The 18,625-nt window shown below is 39.2% G+C and overlaps 1 protein-coding gene across 1 annotated transcript in view; it reads right to left on the minus strand.

Annotated features, from left to right (window-relative positions):
* Positions 1 to 1,758: 1,758 nt before the first annotated feature.
* Positions 1,759 to 18,625, minus strand: part of TMPRSS7 (transmembrane serine protease 7) — a gene marked incomplete at both ends in the record, with an annotated part of 32,447 nt that continues 15,580 nt past the window's right edge. The window contains 9 exons of the mRNA XM_084200960.1: positions 1,759 to 1,929; positions 4,038 to 4,174; positions 5,251 to 5,519; positions 5,695 to 5,872; positions 7,802 to 7,918; positions 9,000 to 9,110; positions 9,725 to 9,832; positions 10,971 to 11,107; positions 16,992 to 17,098. Of these exons, the coding sequence (XP_084057086.1) occupies positions 1,759 to 1,929; positions 4,038 to 4,174; positions 5,251 to 5,519; positions 5,695 to 5,872; positions 7,802 to 7,918; positions 9,000 to 9,110; positions 9,725 to 9,832; positions 10,971 to 11,107; positions 16,992 to 17,098 (1,335 nt within the window). The remainder of the gene's footprint in view (positions 1,930 to 4,037; positions 4,175 to 5,250; positions 5,520 to 5,694; positions 5,873 to 7,801; positions 7,919 to 8,999; positions 9,111 to 9,724; positions 9,833 to 10,970; positions 11,108 to 16,991; positions 17,099 to 18,625) is intronic.

An 18,625-nucleotide genomic window follows, 5' to 3' on the forward strand; every position in this document is an offset into this window, starting at 1 on the left:
GATGCCATGACAAATGCCTTTTGACAAAGCTAGCAACAACTCCCTAAATGAACACCGTTTCTTAAACAGAATAGCTGCTCTCTCCACTGCACACCCTGAGCTTCTCTTATTTCATCTTTACCTTGCTGCTTCAACTGGGAGCCAGCTGATCTGCAGTCAAAGAAGGTGGGCAGGAAAAGTTACCATCACTGTAACTCTTTGTTTACTTGACAGGCTAAGTAGGATATGGATCCCATCATTTGAAAATAGATCACTTCTTTCAGAAACACAGGAGTAGGGAAATCATTTAGGACACAATGCAAAGGACATGCAGACATGCAATTTATATTTACAGATAAAAGGTGCCAGGGCAATATAAATGAGGCAACTTCTAACAAACACCCTGGGAAATTCATAGAAATATCTGTAAGAGAGGATAAATGCTCAGTTCCACGTCGCCTTAGTTTTCCAGCTTCAAGACGGTACCACAGAATAAATACGGTAAATAAATTGCAAACCAATTTCTGTTCATATTTCCTGTTTGAAAGGAAAAGCAGATTTAAGTCAGCAAACCATCAAGCTCAGCATATTCTGTCTATAAAATAAGAAAATCAAGGATATGTGTGGGGAAAGAACCTATTTGATACATGTTGAAAGAGAGAAAGAGCACAAAGAACAGAATCTAGAAAAGCAAAAGGAGATAAAGAAATCTCAGCCCCAGAAAAATAATACAAGGGGAACAAAGGGAATAAAACAAATCTGAACAGTTCACAGAGATTGCAAAAGGGATTAATTGGAAGTCAATCCTCACAGCTCAGAAATTCAAACTACAGCTGCAGACAGATGGCTTTGTTCAAGTCCTCTGTTTTTCAACAACCTGCCTCTGCTACACATACAGAACCTGCTGACTGACTCTTTGCCCCTTCCTTCATGGAAAAAATAAAACAAACAAACAAACAAACAGAAAAACCAAAACAACAGAAAAAGGCCTAGAGGAAACAAACCCACTTTTGCACAGGACCTTTTAGAAACACCGGTTTTATTTCATCAAGGACAAGATCATTGCAATAACATACATCACCATGTTTATTCATCTTGATAAGATTGCCTGAAGCTTGAGAATTCAAATTCTTATGTGGATGAACTTGAAAATAAAGGAATGAAAGCAGGAAAACAAAGTTAGGCGCTCCAAATAATGCAGTTAATTAAAATAAAAGCAGAAGGACTAAGCATGCAAGAAATCACTTATAGCAGCAGAATTTTTGATCTTCAAAAATTAGGGCCCTATGGATTTGAAAGGATTGAGTTCACTTTTTACAGTGTCTCCTCTCCCTTTCAGCTGTCCTTGGTGAAGAGGTAGTGAGAGTATTATTTGCCAGAGTGCAAACAGTTCACTGCTACTTCACTGTTACTTCTGTATTAGCTGCAACATCTCAGAAGAAATTATGAGTAAGCCTCAAGCTCTCTGTTTACACAATCAATTGTATCTTCAGCTTCCTGACAGGTGAGTGCACCTGCACTTAGTTGGTGCCTTGAAAATGAAGTTTATTGTTGTGCCTCCCCCCATGTCTCCAGATAGCTGCATGGAACAACCACCACAAGGAACAGCCTCTTCCTTTTTCACCAGAGCTCAAAACCCTGGTATTTATTAGCCCCATCTGTGAGTTCCAGAATCAGCAAGAGACATGCAAAGAAATTTCACCAGTGAACAGTTCCTCCAAATATGGTTTTAATGATGATATCAAGGACATGTTTTATTCCAAGGAAATGGTTTTCAAGTTACAAGACTGAAGGCACATATTTGTGTATCCACGGTGCAAAATTTGACACTCTTGTGTAGACACCTGGAAAATTTGGTCTTCCACATCCATAACCCCAGCTCACAATGCCAGTCAAAAACCATTTTCCATCTCCATTGCTTTGACATGACAGTGGTCCACCAGAATCACCCTAAAAATAATGTATCGAGTTATATGTGTTTACAACATGAATTAGGAAAACTGGGGGGAAATCCACAGGAGATATTTTGCATAATTCCAGTGATTATATTTTCAAATTCACATAGTTCAAACAATTGATAGGGTTTTTTTTCAAGTAGATGGCATTGCACAGTTCTACCAATGTTTGCTCTTTCACAAGAGAGAAGGTAATTCTCACTCTTTAAAGACTAATAAAGATATTACTTTGCATGGACCACATTTGAAATTCACTTTTATTCCCTAACCTTACACTTAACCTTAAGCCCTAAATCTGCTACTTAACATGTATGTACTTTCATAGGTTGCACACTAAAACTCAAAAATAGTAAGCTTTTAAAAATATTTTAAAATAAAATAAGATAAATACAATAAAGTATTTAATAATTGTATGACTTAGTTCAAATTAAAGGTAAATGGAAACAGATGGAATCCCTTAATTGTTTTGTGTTGGGTTTTTTTTCTTTATTTTTTTTTTTAAAGAAGGAAAAAGAGCCTAAGGATTGTCCTCTAGTAGATACTAGTCAGCATATAATGTTTACGGGCCCATAATGTCTTTGTAATTAGAGCAGTTAAAATTGAGTCTGTTCAAGACTTCAAAATTTATTATAGGATCTCATAATGCCGTAATACAGGACAAAGCAACTAGGACTCTTCCTTTACAGCCTGTTCTTTTAGAAATACATTGGCAGAGCATCAGGTATAAAACCATTTGCCACCATTTGGGGAAAACTCCTTGGACCAAGCTGATACTTCTCTGTAAGGCTCTGCCATACACAGAGCATGTCTGAAAGACACCCAGTGGCAAAGTAAACCTTACCAAAACATTGGGTGCAAGAAACAACTTCTAAAAGCAAAAGGTGCATTTGGCAAAATTCAGATGTTTTGCAAGTGACTTCTTGCTATACAAATATTTTGTTAGAGCTAGAAAACTATTTTGCCTTCAAAATATAGGCTGTTGGGATATGCAGGTTGGAAGGGACCTATTCCAAGGTACTAAGGTGCCACTCACTCCTCAAAGTAGGATTATATTGAATTGCCTCAAAAAAGGTCAAGAATTTAGACGATTTTTTTCCTTCCATGACAAATAAGATTTCAAATTTAGAGAGTAAAATTTGCAAGTTTTCTCCTTCATTCCTAGGACAAAAGTAGAACACCAGCACTTATCACAAAACAGGAATACCACAATTTGATTAGCTCTTAACAACTGCCAGACACAGACACAAATCATTTGCCTCTACAAAAAATGTAGCCAAAATGATGTCTTTCCCTGGCTATATCTTGAGTGGCCATAAACAAACAAATTCTCTGGTTTCTGAAAATGGAACTTAGTATCAAGGGCCTCACTAACCTCTGAAAAACAGCTGGAGCATTATACTCCCTCAGCCATTGTAGGCTCACTCATTTTTATGTGGATCAGTGAAAGAACATGAAGATTCCAGATCTCCATCATAAAAAAATGGTTTAATTATTATTTCAGCCATAAATGTACTACTGTTTTAGCAGTAAATATGAATGGTTTGCATAAGTTTAGTATAATACAATATGTCATGTAAGATCTGTAATATTAAGTGTCTTATAGATATATACAGTGTAGCTGTGGGGTTTTACTACTTTTCCCTAGAAGTAAATTCAGCACTTTACATTTATCATCTTTCAGCTTTTCCAGATTAGAAATATCTTACATTTGCAAATTTATACCTAATTGTCTACATGTCATCATGTAGTTCTTGTAGTTCCAAGTTGGAGGGGAGGGAACCTGAAAAGACACAAGCTACTTTCTCAGGTTTTTTTTTTTCCAGTTGAGAGCCTATTATGCTGAAAATGGTCTGATTTCAACTTGTTATTGGGATTTGCAATTTGATTGGCTCTTGACCTGCAACCTGAAATTTAGTGATGTTACTCATGCACATAAAGCAGCAAAACTCTGAAATCAGATTTGCTGACAGACAATACCTATATTGCTCTTTCTCAGAACTGAAACATATTGACCACAAAGTGGTCTGCCAGTCAACTTTACACCTCCTCATGCAGCAATGAAAGACCAAATAAGCTCTTTGCGAAGTTTGCTGAGGTACATACTTTACACCCGTCTCTTTTCCCAGACGATAGCCCAGCACAAAACATCCTAGCTGTGATAATCCCATATGTGGAATGACATAATGTCTGGTCAATAATTTCTATTTCTGCTTTCTGAAGAACTGCTGAACCTTCATCATCTGGAAAACAAATTCAACAGCATTTTACGCATCTATTGAAATATAAAGCAAGAAGTCTTCAGAAAATATCCACAGATACTTTTAACCATTGAGTTATTCCAGATTCCAAATAACTAACTGCAACAGAGCAGAAAGCCTCTTCAAGCTATCCGGCAATTGTTTAATGTGATCTGGGTCCTTCAGACACACCAAATACAATGGCGTAATCGCTAGGATGGGTCAAAAAGTTGTTTTTTTTTTTTCTAAAACATCTCAAGACTTCTTCATTTGCTCTCTTTTTATTTCAAAAAGGAAACAGAATTTTACAAAGATATTTAGACCATCACATGATAGATTTGCAGTGAGGGCAGCATATCTGAAGAAGCCAAATTCAAGATTCAGATAATGAGTCAGTTTCAGAATGCAAATTCTCACAGCATGAAGAACCAATTTGCTTCTTTCTGTCTGAAAGATTTGGTGAAACACCTATTTTTTGTAAGATATATAATTTAATAATAACAGAATTAACCTAGAGTTTCCCCTCCTTTCCATACAGTGGGCCCATTCTCATCACCAGGTGATCCTTTCAAAATCTGGTTATAGCCAAAAAGCCCTCACCCACACACTCAAATATGCAAGCGCTCGTTTACAAAATGAAACTTTATTTTAGGATTTGATAAAGCTGGTATGTAATAAAGCATACTTAGAAATTAATAGATTGACTTGGCTTGTATTATAGAAGCTGACAAAGGGAATAGAGGGAAACAGGAAAAAATACACCCTCCTTTTTTTTTTTTGAGGCATTACATTTATCTTTCAAATAACCAGCTTCCTAATTTAGCATATGATTAACCAGCAGCCCAAAGAGAGAAACTACACCATGTGTCCCACACCTCCGAGGGGAAAAAAGGGGAAAGACAACCCTGTGATATTTTGGTGTAAGTGCAGCTCCCTACACTAACAACACAATATGGAAGACATTCAGATCCATGGGACCAGCAGCCAGGTTTCCTGAGCATACAAAGGCACATGCACACTGCCCCAGCTGTGAAGGCTCCTGGGAACAAAATCAGATCAATGGAAGGGATAAAATTCACCTGCTTCCTGCTTTTGGCCCCAGCCTGTTATCCAGCACTTGTCCCCGCTGCGGGCTTTGTGGGAAGAGGGTGGCAGGCAGATCGGCTGGATGAGGTGGCCCATGGTGTCCGGCCAGGGTGTGCTCAGCTGCAGGAGCGCAATGTCGTAGTCGTAGTTCCTGCTGTTGTAGTACTCGTGCACTACGATCCGCCGCACCGCAGACACAAACTTGGCACGGCCCTGCATCTGCATGCCCAGGTGGGCGTGCCACGCTCTGGGGTCAGCCAGCCTGGGTGGGAGCAAACAAAGAAATTGTCTCTTAAAAAAGTACCTCAAAACACCCATCGACAGCAGGGCTGGGAAAAGCAGAGCACAACACCTCCATGCAGTTCAAAGTCCGGAACCTAAAGGCACTCGTGGATTCTGGCCATGTTTGGGACAGATATAGAGGGAAGACTGCTTACTTGCTCCCTTGAAAGCAGTGGGCTGCAGACACAAGCCATTCTTTCGATATCACTGATGCTCCACAGTAAGCAGCTCCCACAAAATGAAGGCTGACCTGCCAGGGCCATTCACCTTCCTCAGTGTCTGAGCCACCCACAATCCGGGGGATGAGGCTGCTGATCTTGCTACTGCCACAACCTGCAAGAGATATTTCAGATTATAATCCCCATCTCCAGTACTTTCCTTTCCCACACATGGCATGAAAGAATATTTCACTTTGAAATATTTTTGAATCTATTTCATTCCCCTGTTGTAATAATAAAACTTCTCTCTTTGGCTCTCTATCAATTAAATCAAGAGATTACTCCATAAAAAAGGCACCAGTCTGGCAATTTTACCGAGTCCCTTTTTTAGCTCTGCTACAGAAATTAGCCCCAAATATTTCTTGTGTCAGAAATGTCAAAGGATGCATTGATTTAATAAGCATCACAATGAATATCTACAAATAGGCAAGCCCTCATCTCTTTTTGATACTGCCAACCCTGACCTGAAAAGACCAACCAGAAAGAAGTTCAACATCATCAAAACACTTTTTGCCAAAAATGGGAACGATACAAGAAAAATGTATGTGGAGATTGGACATTTATTTGACAAACAAGGTGGTACAATCATTATTTTGTATGGAAATGACTGACTGACAATGTATATTACTAGCAGGTGAAGAAGTCATGTCTCATCAGCACAAAAATCAGAATTCTTAACTGGAAAAGCAAGGAAGAAAGACCCTTCTGTAGAATCTCCCATCCATCCCTAGTGCTTGCACATCTGCTCAGGAGTTTTAGTCCCATGCTCCCACACACAGGCGTTAATATTTCTGGATCCTTTCCTGAACACATCCAGAAAGTTGAATGTAGCTTTAATGTTTCCCAATAAAAAAAAGGCATATGGCTAGTCTCTTAAGACATCCTACTGGATCCAAGGCAAGTGCTGACAGATTTGTCATACAGGCAGCATGCCAGAGACAGCTGAGGGCCAGGCAAAATCCTAAAATGCTTTGTTTTGGAAAGGGAGTTTAAAGACTGTCTAGTTGCAGCCCCCCCTGCCATGGGCAGGGACACCTTCCCACTAAACCAGATTGCTCAGGGTTCTATCCAGCCTGGCCTTGAACAATTTCGGAGTTGAGGCATTGATAGCTTCTCTGGGCAACCTCTGCCAGGGCCTCACCACCCTCACAATGGAAAATTTCTTCTTTATATCTAATTTAAATCCACCCATTTTTATTATAAAGCCATTCCTCCTTGTTCTATCATTACACGCCCTTGTGAAAGGTCCCTTTCCAGTTCTCCTGTTGGCCCTTTTAGGTACTGGAAGGTGCTAAGAGCCTTCTTCCTAAAGCTATCGCTTCTCTAGGCTAAACAACCCCAGCTGTCTCAGCCTGTCTTCACAGGAGAGGTGCTCCAGCCCACAGAACCTCCTTTGGATTTGTTCCAACACATCCATGTTACGTAATATACTTGAGACCATTCAGTTTAAGCAACTAATCCTAACGCCACTTTTATTGCTTTTGCAGTGACAATCATCTGTTTGCTTCACATCAAAACAAACTTAAAAGGTTGTACAGAGGTTACTTTAGGAAGATTTAAGAGTAGAACCTGACTTGATGCTATGAAGTATTGGGGTCTTCACCATGTGGAAGGGTCAGAGAAGTGAAAAGTTTGTGGTTTTTCTCTCATTGCAGCTGTATCACTCCAGAAGTCCAAATACAGTTCAACTTCAATGAAGTGCCTGGCATTGCTGCAGACAACAAAAGTTGCCTCCCCAACTAACCAAGTTCACTCTGTAATTAACCCTGCTGCCCTAATCCTCAGCACAGCTGCAATAAGCAGTTCAGCTTTCTAAGGCTCCTCATAACTGTAAGCCCACCCTCCCACAGGAACTTGGCAAGTTCTGAAACTAGATCTGAGGTAAACTGATAGCTGATCATTACCCAGCCATCGCAGACAGAATGCAGTAAAACTTCAGTACCTGCAGCCCAACTTGTACCCACTCCAAAACAGGAAGAAATAAAGGTCTTTATTGTGTAAAAAGTTCAAGGTTCAAAAAGATGAATATTTGAAAGGAACTTACTGCAGCTGCTTTCATCACTTCCATCAACACAGTCCACAGTCCCATCACACCTTGCATATTGTTTCCTAATGCAAATGTTATTCCTGCACTTGAATGTGTGGTTGGTGCAGGGAATACCTGAAATAGTTGTGAGGAAAAAAACCCAAAACAACCATTGGCTCAGCTTAATACACACAGACATGTCTGCACAGATAGAAGATGTGCATATATTAATAGGTAGGAAGCAATATGATTAAAAAAGCACTTTGGTGGGGATGGCTTAACCTCTAAACAAAATAAACTATTCGAACAGAACTGCATCTGTACTTGGGTGAGCATTTACTGATACAACAGTGAAAATTAGATGTAGAGTGTAAGGATAGCAAGAGAAAAATATCTTGCACGCTAGAAAGTAGCTCTCCTTTGTATTTCAGTATTAAATGTGAAATGAAAGGCTGCAGTGAAAGCAGCCTTTTTAACTAGTAGTATTAAGTAGCCTTATTAACTACTGCATCCAGTAAAACACCAACCCCCAAAACTCTGCATTTTTCTGTTTCCCTGTGGCTTGCAATAAATACACTCAAACCCAATCCATTTTTCTTGTCAATGCACAGAAGTATCCAGTAATCATTTAAACAGACTGTCTTGTGGGAGGGATCAAAAAGTTTTCTTTTAAAAAGTTACTTGCAGCGCTTTTCAGTTGTGCTCCCTTTCATAAGTCTCTTTCATATGTCACAGCATCCATTTACTATAAAAAGTTCAGGAAAGTTCTGATTCAAAATTTTCATTTGCTAATGCCAAATTTACAGCTTCTGCTAACCTTATAACCCTGAAAACCATGACAGATAAACCATCATTTTAACAGTTATTTTGCAGATGGTAAAATGGATCCAGGAATTAATTTGCACAGATTATGCTGTAAAGAGATAAAATCTCAGATTCCATTTTAAATCCCTGGATCCCCATCATGCACCTGAAGTACTTAATTATTCTGCCAGTATTTTGCAGAAAAAGATATTCATGAGCTTATTAAAAAGAAATAGTTTTAAATCTGTAATGGCTTGTTTCTAAGTGTATCAGAAGAATTAAATGGAATTATATAGTCCAAGTGAGTTTTGACAGTGCCTCTTAACCTTTTGAATGCAGCATCCAGAATTCAAGTCAGGAATAGACAGATGACAAAAGAGAGGAAAAAAGTTATTCAGGAGACCAGCCTTACTGTGGGTGCAGTTCTGCTCATCTTTTCCGTTCTCACAATCACTTACTCCATTGCAAGCAAGCAAGTTGTCCTGTATTGCAAAGCTGGAGTTACAGTTCCACTCAGGGACAACTTTAAAAATACAAGCCGAATCAGGTACAGAAGCATTCCTGTAAGTGCTAACACATCCCCTTCTGACAATGTCTGGATACATACAACATTCATTCCTTCAAGGATGGGCAATACAAAGCAATACATTCCAATACAAAGATGGGCATCAGTGCTACATTATGCATGGAGAAAATAGAGCCCAAAGGAGTTCAGTGGGTGCCCCAGGTGGTGATGCTTAGTATGCTCATCTACTCTGTGAACCCCTCTTTGTTGTTCCCCCACAAAAAAAAAAAAAAAACAAAAACTCTCCTATCAAAATGGCACAGAATTTCATAAATAATTGCCAGCTTTTATCACATATGAAAATACCTACTACAGCTATTGCTGCACATCTAAATTTCTTCCTCATGCTCTCCAGTGCATATCTTCTTTATTGGTTTTGTCCCTTGCCAATTAACTATGAATTAAGCATTCAAGAGACTGACAGATAATCTGTACCCGGACGTACAAAGGAAGCTGAAAACATCTTTTGTTATTCTCATTTAAAAATTTCACCTTGTTTCAGCTGCCTTCTAAGATTAGAGAATACATTCACTGTGTTTTCCAGTCAAGATCTCTAATAACTGAATACAAACCACAAGAGAGTTCATCACTTTCATCGAAGCAGTTGTTTATGCCATCACAGCGCTGCATCTGCTGGATGCATAAGCCAGTAGAACACTTGAAATGTCCAGGCGGACATGCTGGAGGTTAAAAAGAAAAAAAAAAACCAACAAAACAACAGAAAAACCAAGCAACCAAACCTCAAGATTTCTTTTTCACAAATACTGCCAGCTTGTTTCAATTTACAGTCACTAAGCTGCTCCAAGGAACAATAAAATTGATCTAAATTTAATAGTCTGTATATATTGCCAGCACTTAAATTGAATTCAAATGTTGAAAACTGGGATTTAGAGAAGGGGAAAAAAATGTCTCTAAAGTTCCAATTCAGCTGTTCCTGGAATATGTACCACAGGCTCTCTAGGGCTGGAACAAATAAGCCAGTGTTTTATGGTGCAACACAAGACTGCTTAGAAGGCAATCTTTGTTTTAAGGACTGTCTCACTTCCAATGACTAAAACTTGCAGCACTTTGCAACTTTGGTAAAAAACCTGCATCGAGGTAGTGTATGAACTACATAATTCTGCCTTATAAACTAAAATAATCAAATTTCTCATCTTTTTACATACTCTACATATATACACTGAATATAGTTCCTCTAATGTGACAAGTAACTATATCTAGAAAACACTGCTTCTCTACCACCTTAAAAAGAATATATAAGACTAACACAGGTGAAAAAGTACCAGTAAACAGGTTGTATGTTTCAGGACAGGAAAAAACTCAGGGTCTCAGAGTTTATAAATTTTTTGAGCTCTTTTTCACTTCAGATTTCAGATTTGCACACTCTGTATATAAATACATGGAAACACTGAAATAAGCAGGTGGTTATTTGGTACTCTTTTCATCACCTGTAAACCTAATAGCAATAGAAACATTGCAAACAAAATGTTGGGGATTAAAACAAACAGGAACAGCAGACTTCGACTGACTGCACCATGGTCACAGTCATGCAGGAAGCTTTGAGGACTTTGCAGAAGAGAATAGTGTGCATGCAGGAAAGCAGAGCATGCTGCACATGCCCACAATCCTTAGATGCACAGCCTAGAAAGGTTCTTTGTTTGCTAGTCATCTGACTTAGTGAGATTAGAAAAGAAAATGAACTGAAACCCTATAGGAAATTTCCTGCATAAACTTAATTAAGTCCTACTGCTCCCAAAATATGCTACTTCACAGATCTGAAATGCAAAGAGGTGTTGAAAGAGATAAAATCCATCTTACGCTGGCTGATGTTATAGCTGCCATATTCCACCAGCAGGGGCTTCTCAGAGACCTTTGAACTGCACTGCAGCTCCACGCTGACAGCAGAACTTGTAATGTGGAACACTGTTGGGTGATCGACATAGTAACCACAGTACCTGAAAGCATCCAGGTGAGTTCTAGAGCAGGCTTTATGGGAAAACTGTCTTACAAACAATTTGAATGTCAACACCACTGAAATCCAGAAATACAGTCAGCTCCCATACTTTAATTAAGAACCAAAACCAAAAGTATTTCTCAGTAGTTACCCAGCCTTCATCCACCATTAACATTGTGGAAATTTACTTCTGAATGTCCCACCTTCAAATAAATAGTCCTAAAAATAACGCCTTATGTGCACATCTACTTTAAATTGCTATTTTTGCAAGGAGTTTCCTTGGACTTCTGCCTAAGTGCCACTTGATTCAGAGAAACCTAAATACTTTCTGATGCCAGCAAACATTTAATCCATCCATTTAAAATTAATTTCTAACATTCCTTTCATCAAATATGCCATTCTCTACTAGGGGGTTGGGGGTGGGCAACAAGAAACCTAGATTTAAAAAAGCACAGAAGAAAAAACAAACCCCAAAGCAAAAAAACTCCACAACCAAACAAAGTCTCTTTGACAAGGGAAAGGCTGTTGGATCATTTTAAAAATGGAGACAGTTTTAAAGGTAGTAAATCAGTGAACATCAACAGTACAGGTTGTTCTAGAAGTGGAAATAAAGACTCCCTCCTCTGCTCAGCAAAAATGCCTCAAAAATGCAACACTTGAAAGAAAAACATCTGGCTTTAATATTCCTGCCAAAATCAAAGTACATATGAATCTTAAGTAGATTTAAGAACACAGGTGGCTGTATTGATTTTTAGCAGACTTGGCACACACACTTGTTTGACAGCAGTACAAGGTCACTCACTGACAACAAAATGAGTACAAAGAACAAAAGAAAAAAATGGATTGTTGTATTGTTAAATGGACCAGGGGACTATTAGCCAGAAGTAAATATTCCCCTTGTGTATTTTTCCACATCAAGCATTACACCAGGACTACTCTTCATGTCACTGTATGGAGAAAAATTGGTCAGTGATTTCCATGTGAACAGATGTTGCCTCAGTGTCCTGGGCCTCCCAGTGAGGTCTGCCAAAGGGAATGGACACATTCATATGTTTTCATGTATACACCCTATTTCACTGTACTAAAATCAAACTTCTTATCAACAGATCTAGGACATTCTGTTCCAGCAATGTGAAAAATAGAGGAAGAAAACAATTTTAAAAAATGAGACTTCTCTTTGACATCCTGAAAGCAGATGCAAATATCTGAGTTAATTTTACAGCTTCTTACTATAGGAAAATTAATTGTAAAAGAAGCCCCAAACAAAGAAGCAATCAAACAAACCCTCAAAACCCCCAAAAAAAGAAACAAACAAAAAAACCAAAAACCAAAACAAAATCCAAAAGCAAAGCAAACCCACCAAAACCAAAAGAAAAACCCAACACCACCAAACAACAACAAAAACCACAAAAAGCCCCCAAACCAACCTACCAAACAAAACCAAAAAAACCCCAAAAAACCAAAAAACCCAAAATGTAGTATATATTAGAATTAATTCATGCTATATATATGTATAAAATATTGTAAGATCCAGCTTATGTCTTTGACCACCCTGGCTGGGAGCAGAGTCTTATTTCTATTCAGTTAGTTCCCGGACATTGTTAAGATAATATCAAGCCTGTTAACTTAAGAATGAAACCTTGGGCCATGAGTGTTGCCTTCCCAGGAACGTCTGAGCTGTTCACGAGAATTTGCACCTGGGCAGATTGCATCTACCATCTCGAGTACTGGCACCACTCTGTTACATGTGAAAGAAGGCTATTCCGAAGAAGTTCAGACAGCCATCTGGACATCTGGACTGGCTTTTGTATATTTCTGCATCTGTATGGTCCCAGTTCTACATGTGAAGGGACACAAAAGGACATTCTGTCATTTCTGCCTCAGGCAGAATAAACGGGATATAAGCTGGCTGCATGAGACAGTCAGGGTGAACCACCTAGGATACAATGGCACTCTGTCAGTTGGATCCAGGTTCACCCAGCGCCAAATTCCGGAATTGACACTGCCTTAGCTGTGGTGGTTTTTCGTAATTCTATTTTTGTTGTTGATCTAATCAATCTTTGTTAATTTTTTTTTTAAATTTGGCTGCCAATTTGATCATTTATAACACAAAACTCAAAAAAACCCACTAACGACAATCTTGGGTTACAATATAAGGTGTAACCAAAAGTACATATTTCTACTACCATCTATGTGAGCTGTTAAAATGAGAGGAGCAGTGTTTCTTTACTTTCTCCATGACTAAACCCTGATAACTCCCTCTGGGGAGGCAGTTGCCACTCTGAGGGGGCCAACCACGTGTTCCAGATTGCAAGGCAAGATGTATTCTATTGCCATCTGTATGGCAGTTGTCTGGTGTCAAGTGGGCAATGCTCCTTATCTCTCTTCCTGAGTGATCATAATCAACAGGGGGACATCTGCTGATAAGGGGCTATTGAATGTCACCCCATGACTGATAAGAACTGTGACATCCCATTGTGAGATGCTCCGCCCAGAGGGAGGAGCCAAGCAGTGCCATGCAGATATAAGTGGCAAGATTCTGACATGCCAGCCAGCTCTTTCTCCACTGGACTCCCCAGAGGAGCAGCAGCTGCTTCTACTTCCATGGATCTGTGGAGGAAGAATTCACCCTTTTCCTACAGGACTGCCCTGCTCCAAAAGAACCACGCCTGACACTCCAGGAGGACTGCAGCCCCTTTTCCAACTGGACTGCTACCAACACCCTGACCCACAGGGTGTCAGGTTGTGTTCTGACTCTGTCAGTGTGGTCTAGTGTATTGCATTGTTGCATTTTATCATTTTATCTTTTTTTTTCCCTTCCCTATTAAAGAACTGTTATTTCCTGTTCCCATGTTTTTGCCTGAGAGCTCCTTAATTTAAAATTCATAGCAATTCGGAGGGGTGGGGAGGGTTTGCATTTCAGGGGAGGCTCCTGTCTCCTTTAGCAGGCACCTGTCTTTCCAAACCAACACACTCTGCTAAAGGACCATCGGGGTGTCCCCAGAATGACTCACCAAATTACACTATCCCATTGTGGAATTCCCTGCCCTGGGGGATGTACCAAACAGTCCTGCCTGTATATAATCTGGGGCTTGGGACACCACAATGCCAGCACTTGATACCCAGAGGACTCTTGACAGCCACTGCTGGATCTCCAGAGAAAGAGGAGATCTTTTCACAGGGTCTCTGCTTCAACAAAACAATATCCATCCTCCAATGGCACTACAGCCACCATTTAGTTGGACTGCTACTGCCACCCTGACCAACAGGGTGTCAGGTCGTATTCTGACTTCCTCTGTTTAAGCCAGTGTTTCTGTACTGTTGCCTTTATTGCAATTTTCCTATTAATTTGTAGCTCTGTCCTGGGAGCTCTTGCAAAATATTTGTGTGGAGTTAATTCCTCCTGCTGGTTTGCCTTCAAACCAGCACACCCACCCACCAAATCTATCAGTGTTGAGTGCAGAATTCCTAGAGAACAGGAAGTCTAATTGTCACCAATTTTAGTGTTCGTCACCAATGCTCCCAACCTAAAACAGTCTGTCAAAGTGCATAGCAAAATGCTGTTTACCAATTTGATTCCCTTCAAGTGGCTCACAGACATTTTCTACTTTTCTTCTTCTGCCAATGACTGACACAGTCTTCCTTCCAACAAATCCTAGCAACATAAAAAAATCCCAAAAAAACCAAAAAGCCACAAACAAACAAATAAAATTTGAAGTCTGCATTGAGCCCTTCTCAGACAAATAAAACAAATTCATCTTGCCAAAAGCAGAGGAAATTACTGCCCATCTGTGGAAAATCTGAAACAGGTGCATTGACACAGTGAGAAAGGCCATATGCTCATGGGATTGGTGAAAGAAAGCTACAAGCCCTCAGGATCCTTTTGCTGGTGTTTTACTGGTCATATATCCAGGTCCAGGGCAAATGGAAGTTGCAAAGCACCATCTGTAACTCTGTGCCACTGCTCCAGAGAGAAACTGATTAAGGGGATCCTGTCACGTATGTTGGAGAAGTGAGTGGGACGGTTTTTCAGGGGATGAGCAGATACATGCATGCTTAGCAGAAACAAGGGGATATTGCACTAACAACTTTAAGACAAATAAAGCACCTCTGTGTTCACATAAGCCTCTAGTACTCTCCTCATAAGACACTCATTGGTATTCCTGCCTCTGAGAATTTTGAGTAAGAAGTTCATCAGCTGTTACTTCTTTGACTAGATAAGGCAGTGAAGCATTGTATGTCCACTGGAAGAAAGACAAGGAAGAACTCCATGGTTGTGTTCAGTGTCTCTGGTTAGAGAAAGCTGTCCCTAGAGGTCTGATGGAACCTTATCTCCACCACCTGCTTGGTCACAGTGTTTACTAATATCAGTATCCCAAAGGTTCTTAACCATTTTTATCTAAGATAACAGAATAAACATCCCATAGGCTGCAACTGCTTGAGGCTGAATAATGGGGGTCCCCTGCCTGCACCCCCCCCCCCCCCCATTTCATTAACAATTAAAATTAGGAAAACAAAAAAAGAAAATAAAACATCACCATGTTTCATGCTTGAAGTCATATTTTTCCTCTTCAAAATTTAATATAGAACAGAAAATCAAAAGTTCAAAAGCCTTATTTTCAATTAAAAACACAGTCTTTCAAAGAAAGCTTGTCTTGGTCTACTACTGTAGCCAGCAACTTGTAACAGAAAGCAGGAGAATGTGTTCTTGTTCAGTACTTCAAAATTAACCCTGAGTGCACTTCTAAGAATCATACCATGAACATTTGATTCTGTGGAATGCATAATTAGCACGTCTGTCAAAAAGCTGCTCATATTCTTTCAGGATTCTCTGTCAGAGAATTCCTCAGAATGATCCTATTATAACTTTTTCCTCCAGATTTTGCCTTTGTTTTTTATCTCAACCATCCCAAATATCAGAAATCTTTCCATTTCTTTTGTAAAAAGACCACCAAAAATCACACAAACACACTATGTGTGGTGCATTTTGACTGGTGTTTTATGCACTCATCTAGTCCAGCAACCAATTCCCATCAAGGCACAGTTGTAGGAGATTCAAACTGAATGTTCACTCTATAATTACAACATACTATTCAAGAACAGATGAAGCTTTTTCTTCTCTCTGTAATTCTTCTCAGTTCTACTCTTAAGGGTCTAATTCAATTACTTCTAGTAGTGAGTTCAGAAACTCAAGTTTCAAGACTAATCTTACTGAGGTTCCCATTTGAATGAAGTTTAAGAAAAAAAATTGGATGTTTTAAATCTAGCCTTGCCTCATCATCCAGTATGGCAAAGATAACTTCAAAACTGAGGAAAGCATGGATGGACAATATGCTGGGAAAGCAGTGGTATCTTAATTAAAAAACAGCAGCAATATTTTAATAAAAAATACTTCAAAAACACATTGGTTCCTTCAAAGCCACTTTGTGTAGTTTCTCTTTCAAGAGTCAGTGACTGGAATGAGGAAGCAGTTACAGCTTTATTCCCCATAATCTCATTGCAATGGGTTTCACCAAGACGTTAATTAGATTTGCTGTCCTCTTGAGCAATCACAGAATTAAGTTTCACTTAAAAGGGCTTTAAACAGACCTTGCTTCATGGCCCCAGAAAACACAGATTAATTTTAGAGTTCACAGGACATCAATCTTCATCCAACTTTCTGGTACTTTTCAGTAGAGTATATATATATATATACACACACACACACACATATGCATATATACATATTTTATAAGGATTGTTACATCATCAGCTAAAATGAAAGAATGGTAGGACACCCCAGTGAATTACTTCTATCCTTGTGGAAGCTTTCTGAGTGAGCTTCAGTAGTAATGGGATGGTTTATCTTGGTACCATTACATTAACAATCGATGAAGGATACTTACATGTGTTCATTAATTTTCCACCATCCTCGCTCACAGCCTTTAATATTCTTCTCACTAATGGTATAATTATGGAACTTCAGAGCTATACCAAGGCTCTTCTGTGGAGTCTGTTGTGAGCAAGAAAGATAGTGCAAGCAGTCTTCCTTTTCCTTTTGTGGGCAGAGAACACAAAGTCTATAAACATATTTCAAGATTTACAGAGCTTGGCATTGCCACACCCTGGGAGCTGTGGCAGCACACTCAACAGCCAGCACTTTACGCACTTGAGGGCTATTCAGTCTTGAGTCTAGGGTTGGCACAGGCCCACCACAGCTGCAGCTTTTAGCCTTCTAGCCATTAGTCTTTTCATCTTTAGAGAGCCACAGGCCATAGAAAGCAGCTTTTGTAGGAAGATCAAAGCACTCAAACACATCCAAATGTACTTGAGTAGGGACATAGAGCCTCAGAGGATTTTTAGAGTTAAGATACTGCCTGGAATACTTGTGTCACATTTGTAATGCTAGGAGTTACTTCTACCACATTATTATAGTCTTCTGCTAGCACCTGCTCAGCCATGTATTCTTTAGTATTTTACAAAACATTTCTAAACCCAGCAAATTCACAAGTGTTCATACTTAATTGGAAATTCCTTTCGTAAAAGGAGCAGAACCTTTTTTGCATGGCAAAACAGTGTTCATTTAAAAACAAGGACTGATTCAGGGCAAAAAACCAGAAATTAAAATTTTTCTCCCTCTCTCTTACAGAAAATATAACTTGGGGAAAAAAGCAAATTTCAATATTGCATGTAAATACAACATTGAAAATGAAACTGGTTTGAGCAATAAACCTTTCTATCAGAAGTCCAGGGTGAACTGAAGACTGTAAATTTAGGGCCCCGAAATTCACATTATCATTTTAGAAGAGGAAGAGGCTCTAGGTTATGGCTAGCTGGACTTCATTTATATTGCTGTTATTCATTGTGGTCAGTCACTAGATTAACAAGTCATGAGTACCATAAGCAGAAAGATGGGTAAAAAGTGGATCTTATCATATCCATTGCTACATTCAATAGAGAGGAAAACAATGAAGGCCAAAGCCTAAGTCGGAGGGAGACCTTATTTCAGCAGCACTAATAAGGAAACTCATGTCAGAGAAAACAGAAGTACTTTAAAGCATCAACTTTCAGCAATTTGCTTTCAGGAGAGTACATGAAAAGATGCAGAAAAAGGATGCCAAATTAAACAAACAGCACAGGATTGTACTGATAGGACACATTCTGAAGACAAATTAAATATATTAGGCATATGAAAAGATACTAGAGAAGTGGCAGTAATAACTAGGTTAGGGTTTTTGTACATACTTTTCATTCAGATTTCTGGGGATGGGAAGAGAGGAGTTAAAACCAGTCAAGTCTTACATTGCCTGCCATGAAGTAATTCTGCAGGCTTAATATCAAAACTCTTAACTCTTCACCTTTGTACTAGGACAGCTTAGGTACAATGTTCTCTTCCTTAAAAACAAGTGCACAGAAAGAGAAAAAACTGATAAAAAACACCTGAGCACAGCCAGCTATTCCAGCATAGCCAGCAATGCCATTTCTATAAACTACGACATCTGTGAGGATGCAGATTACTGCCAATTCAATCACCTCTGCT

Source organism: Fringilla coelebs, assembly GCF_963513975.1.
Source record: "Fringilla coelebs genome assembly, chromosome: 2".
NCBI lineage: Eukaryota > Metazoa > Chordata > Aves > Passeriformes > Fringillidae > Fringilla > Fringilla coelebs.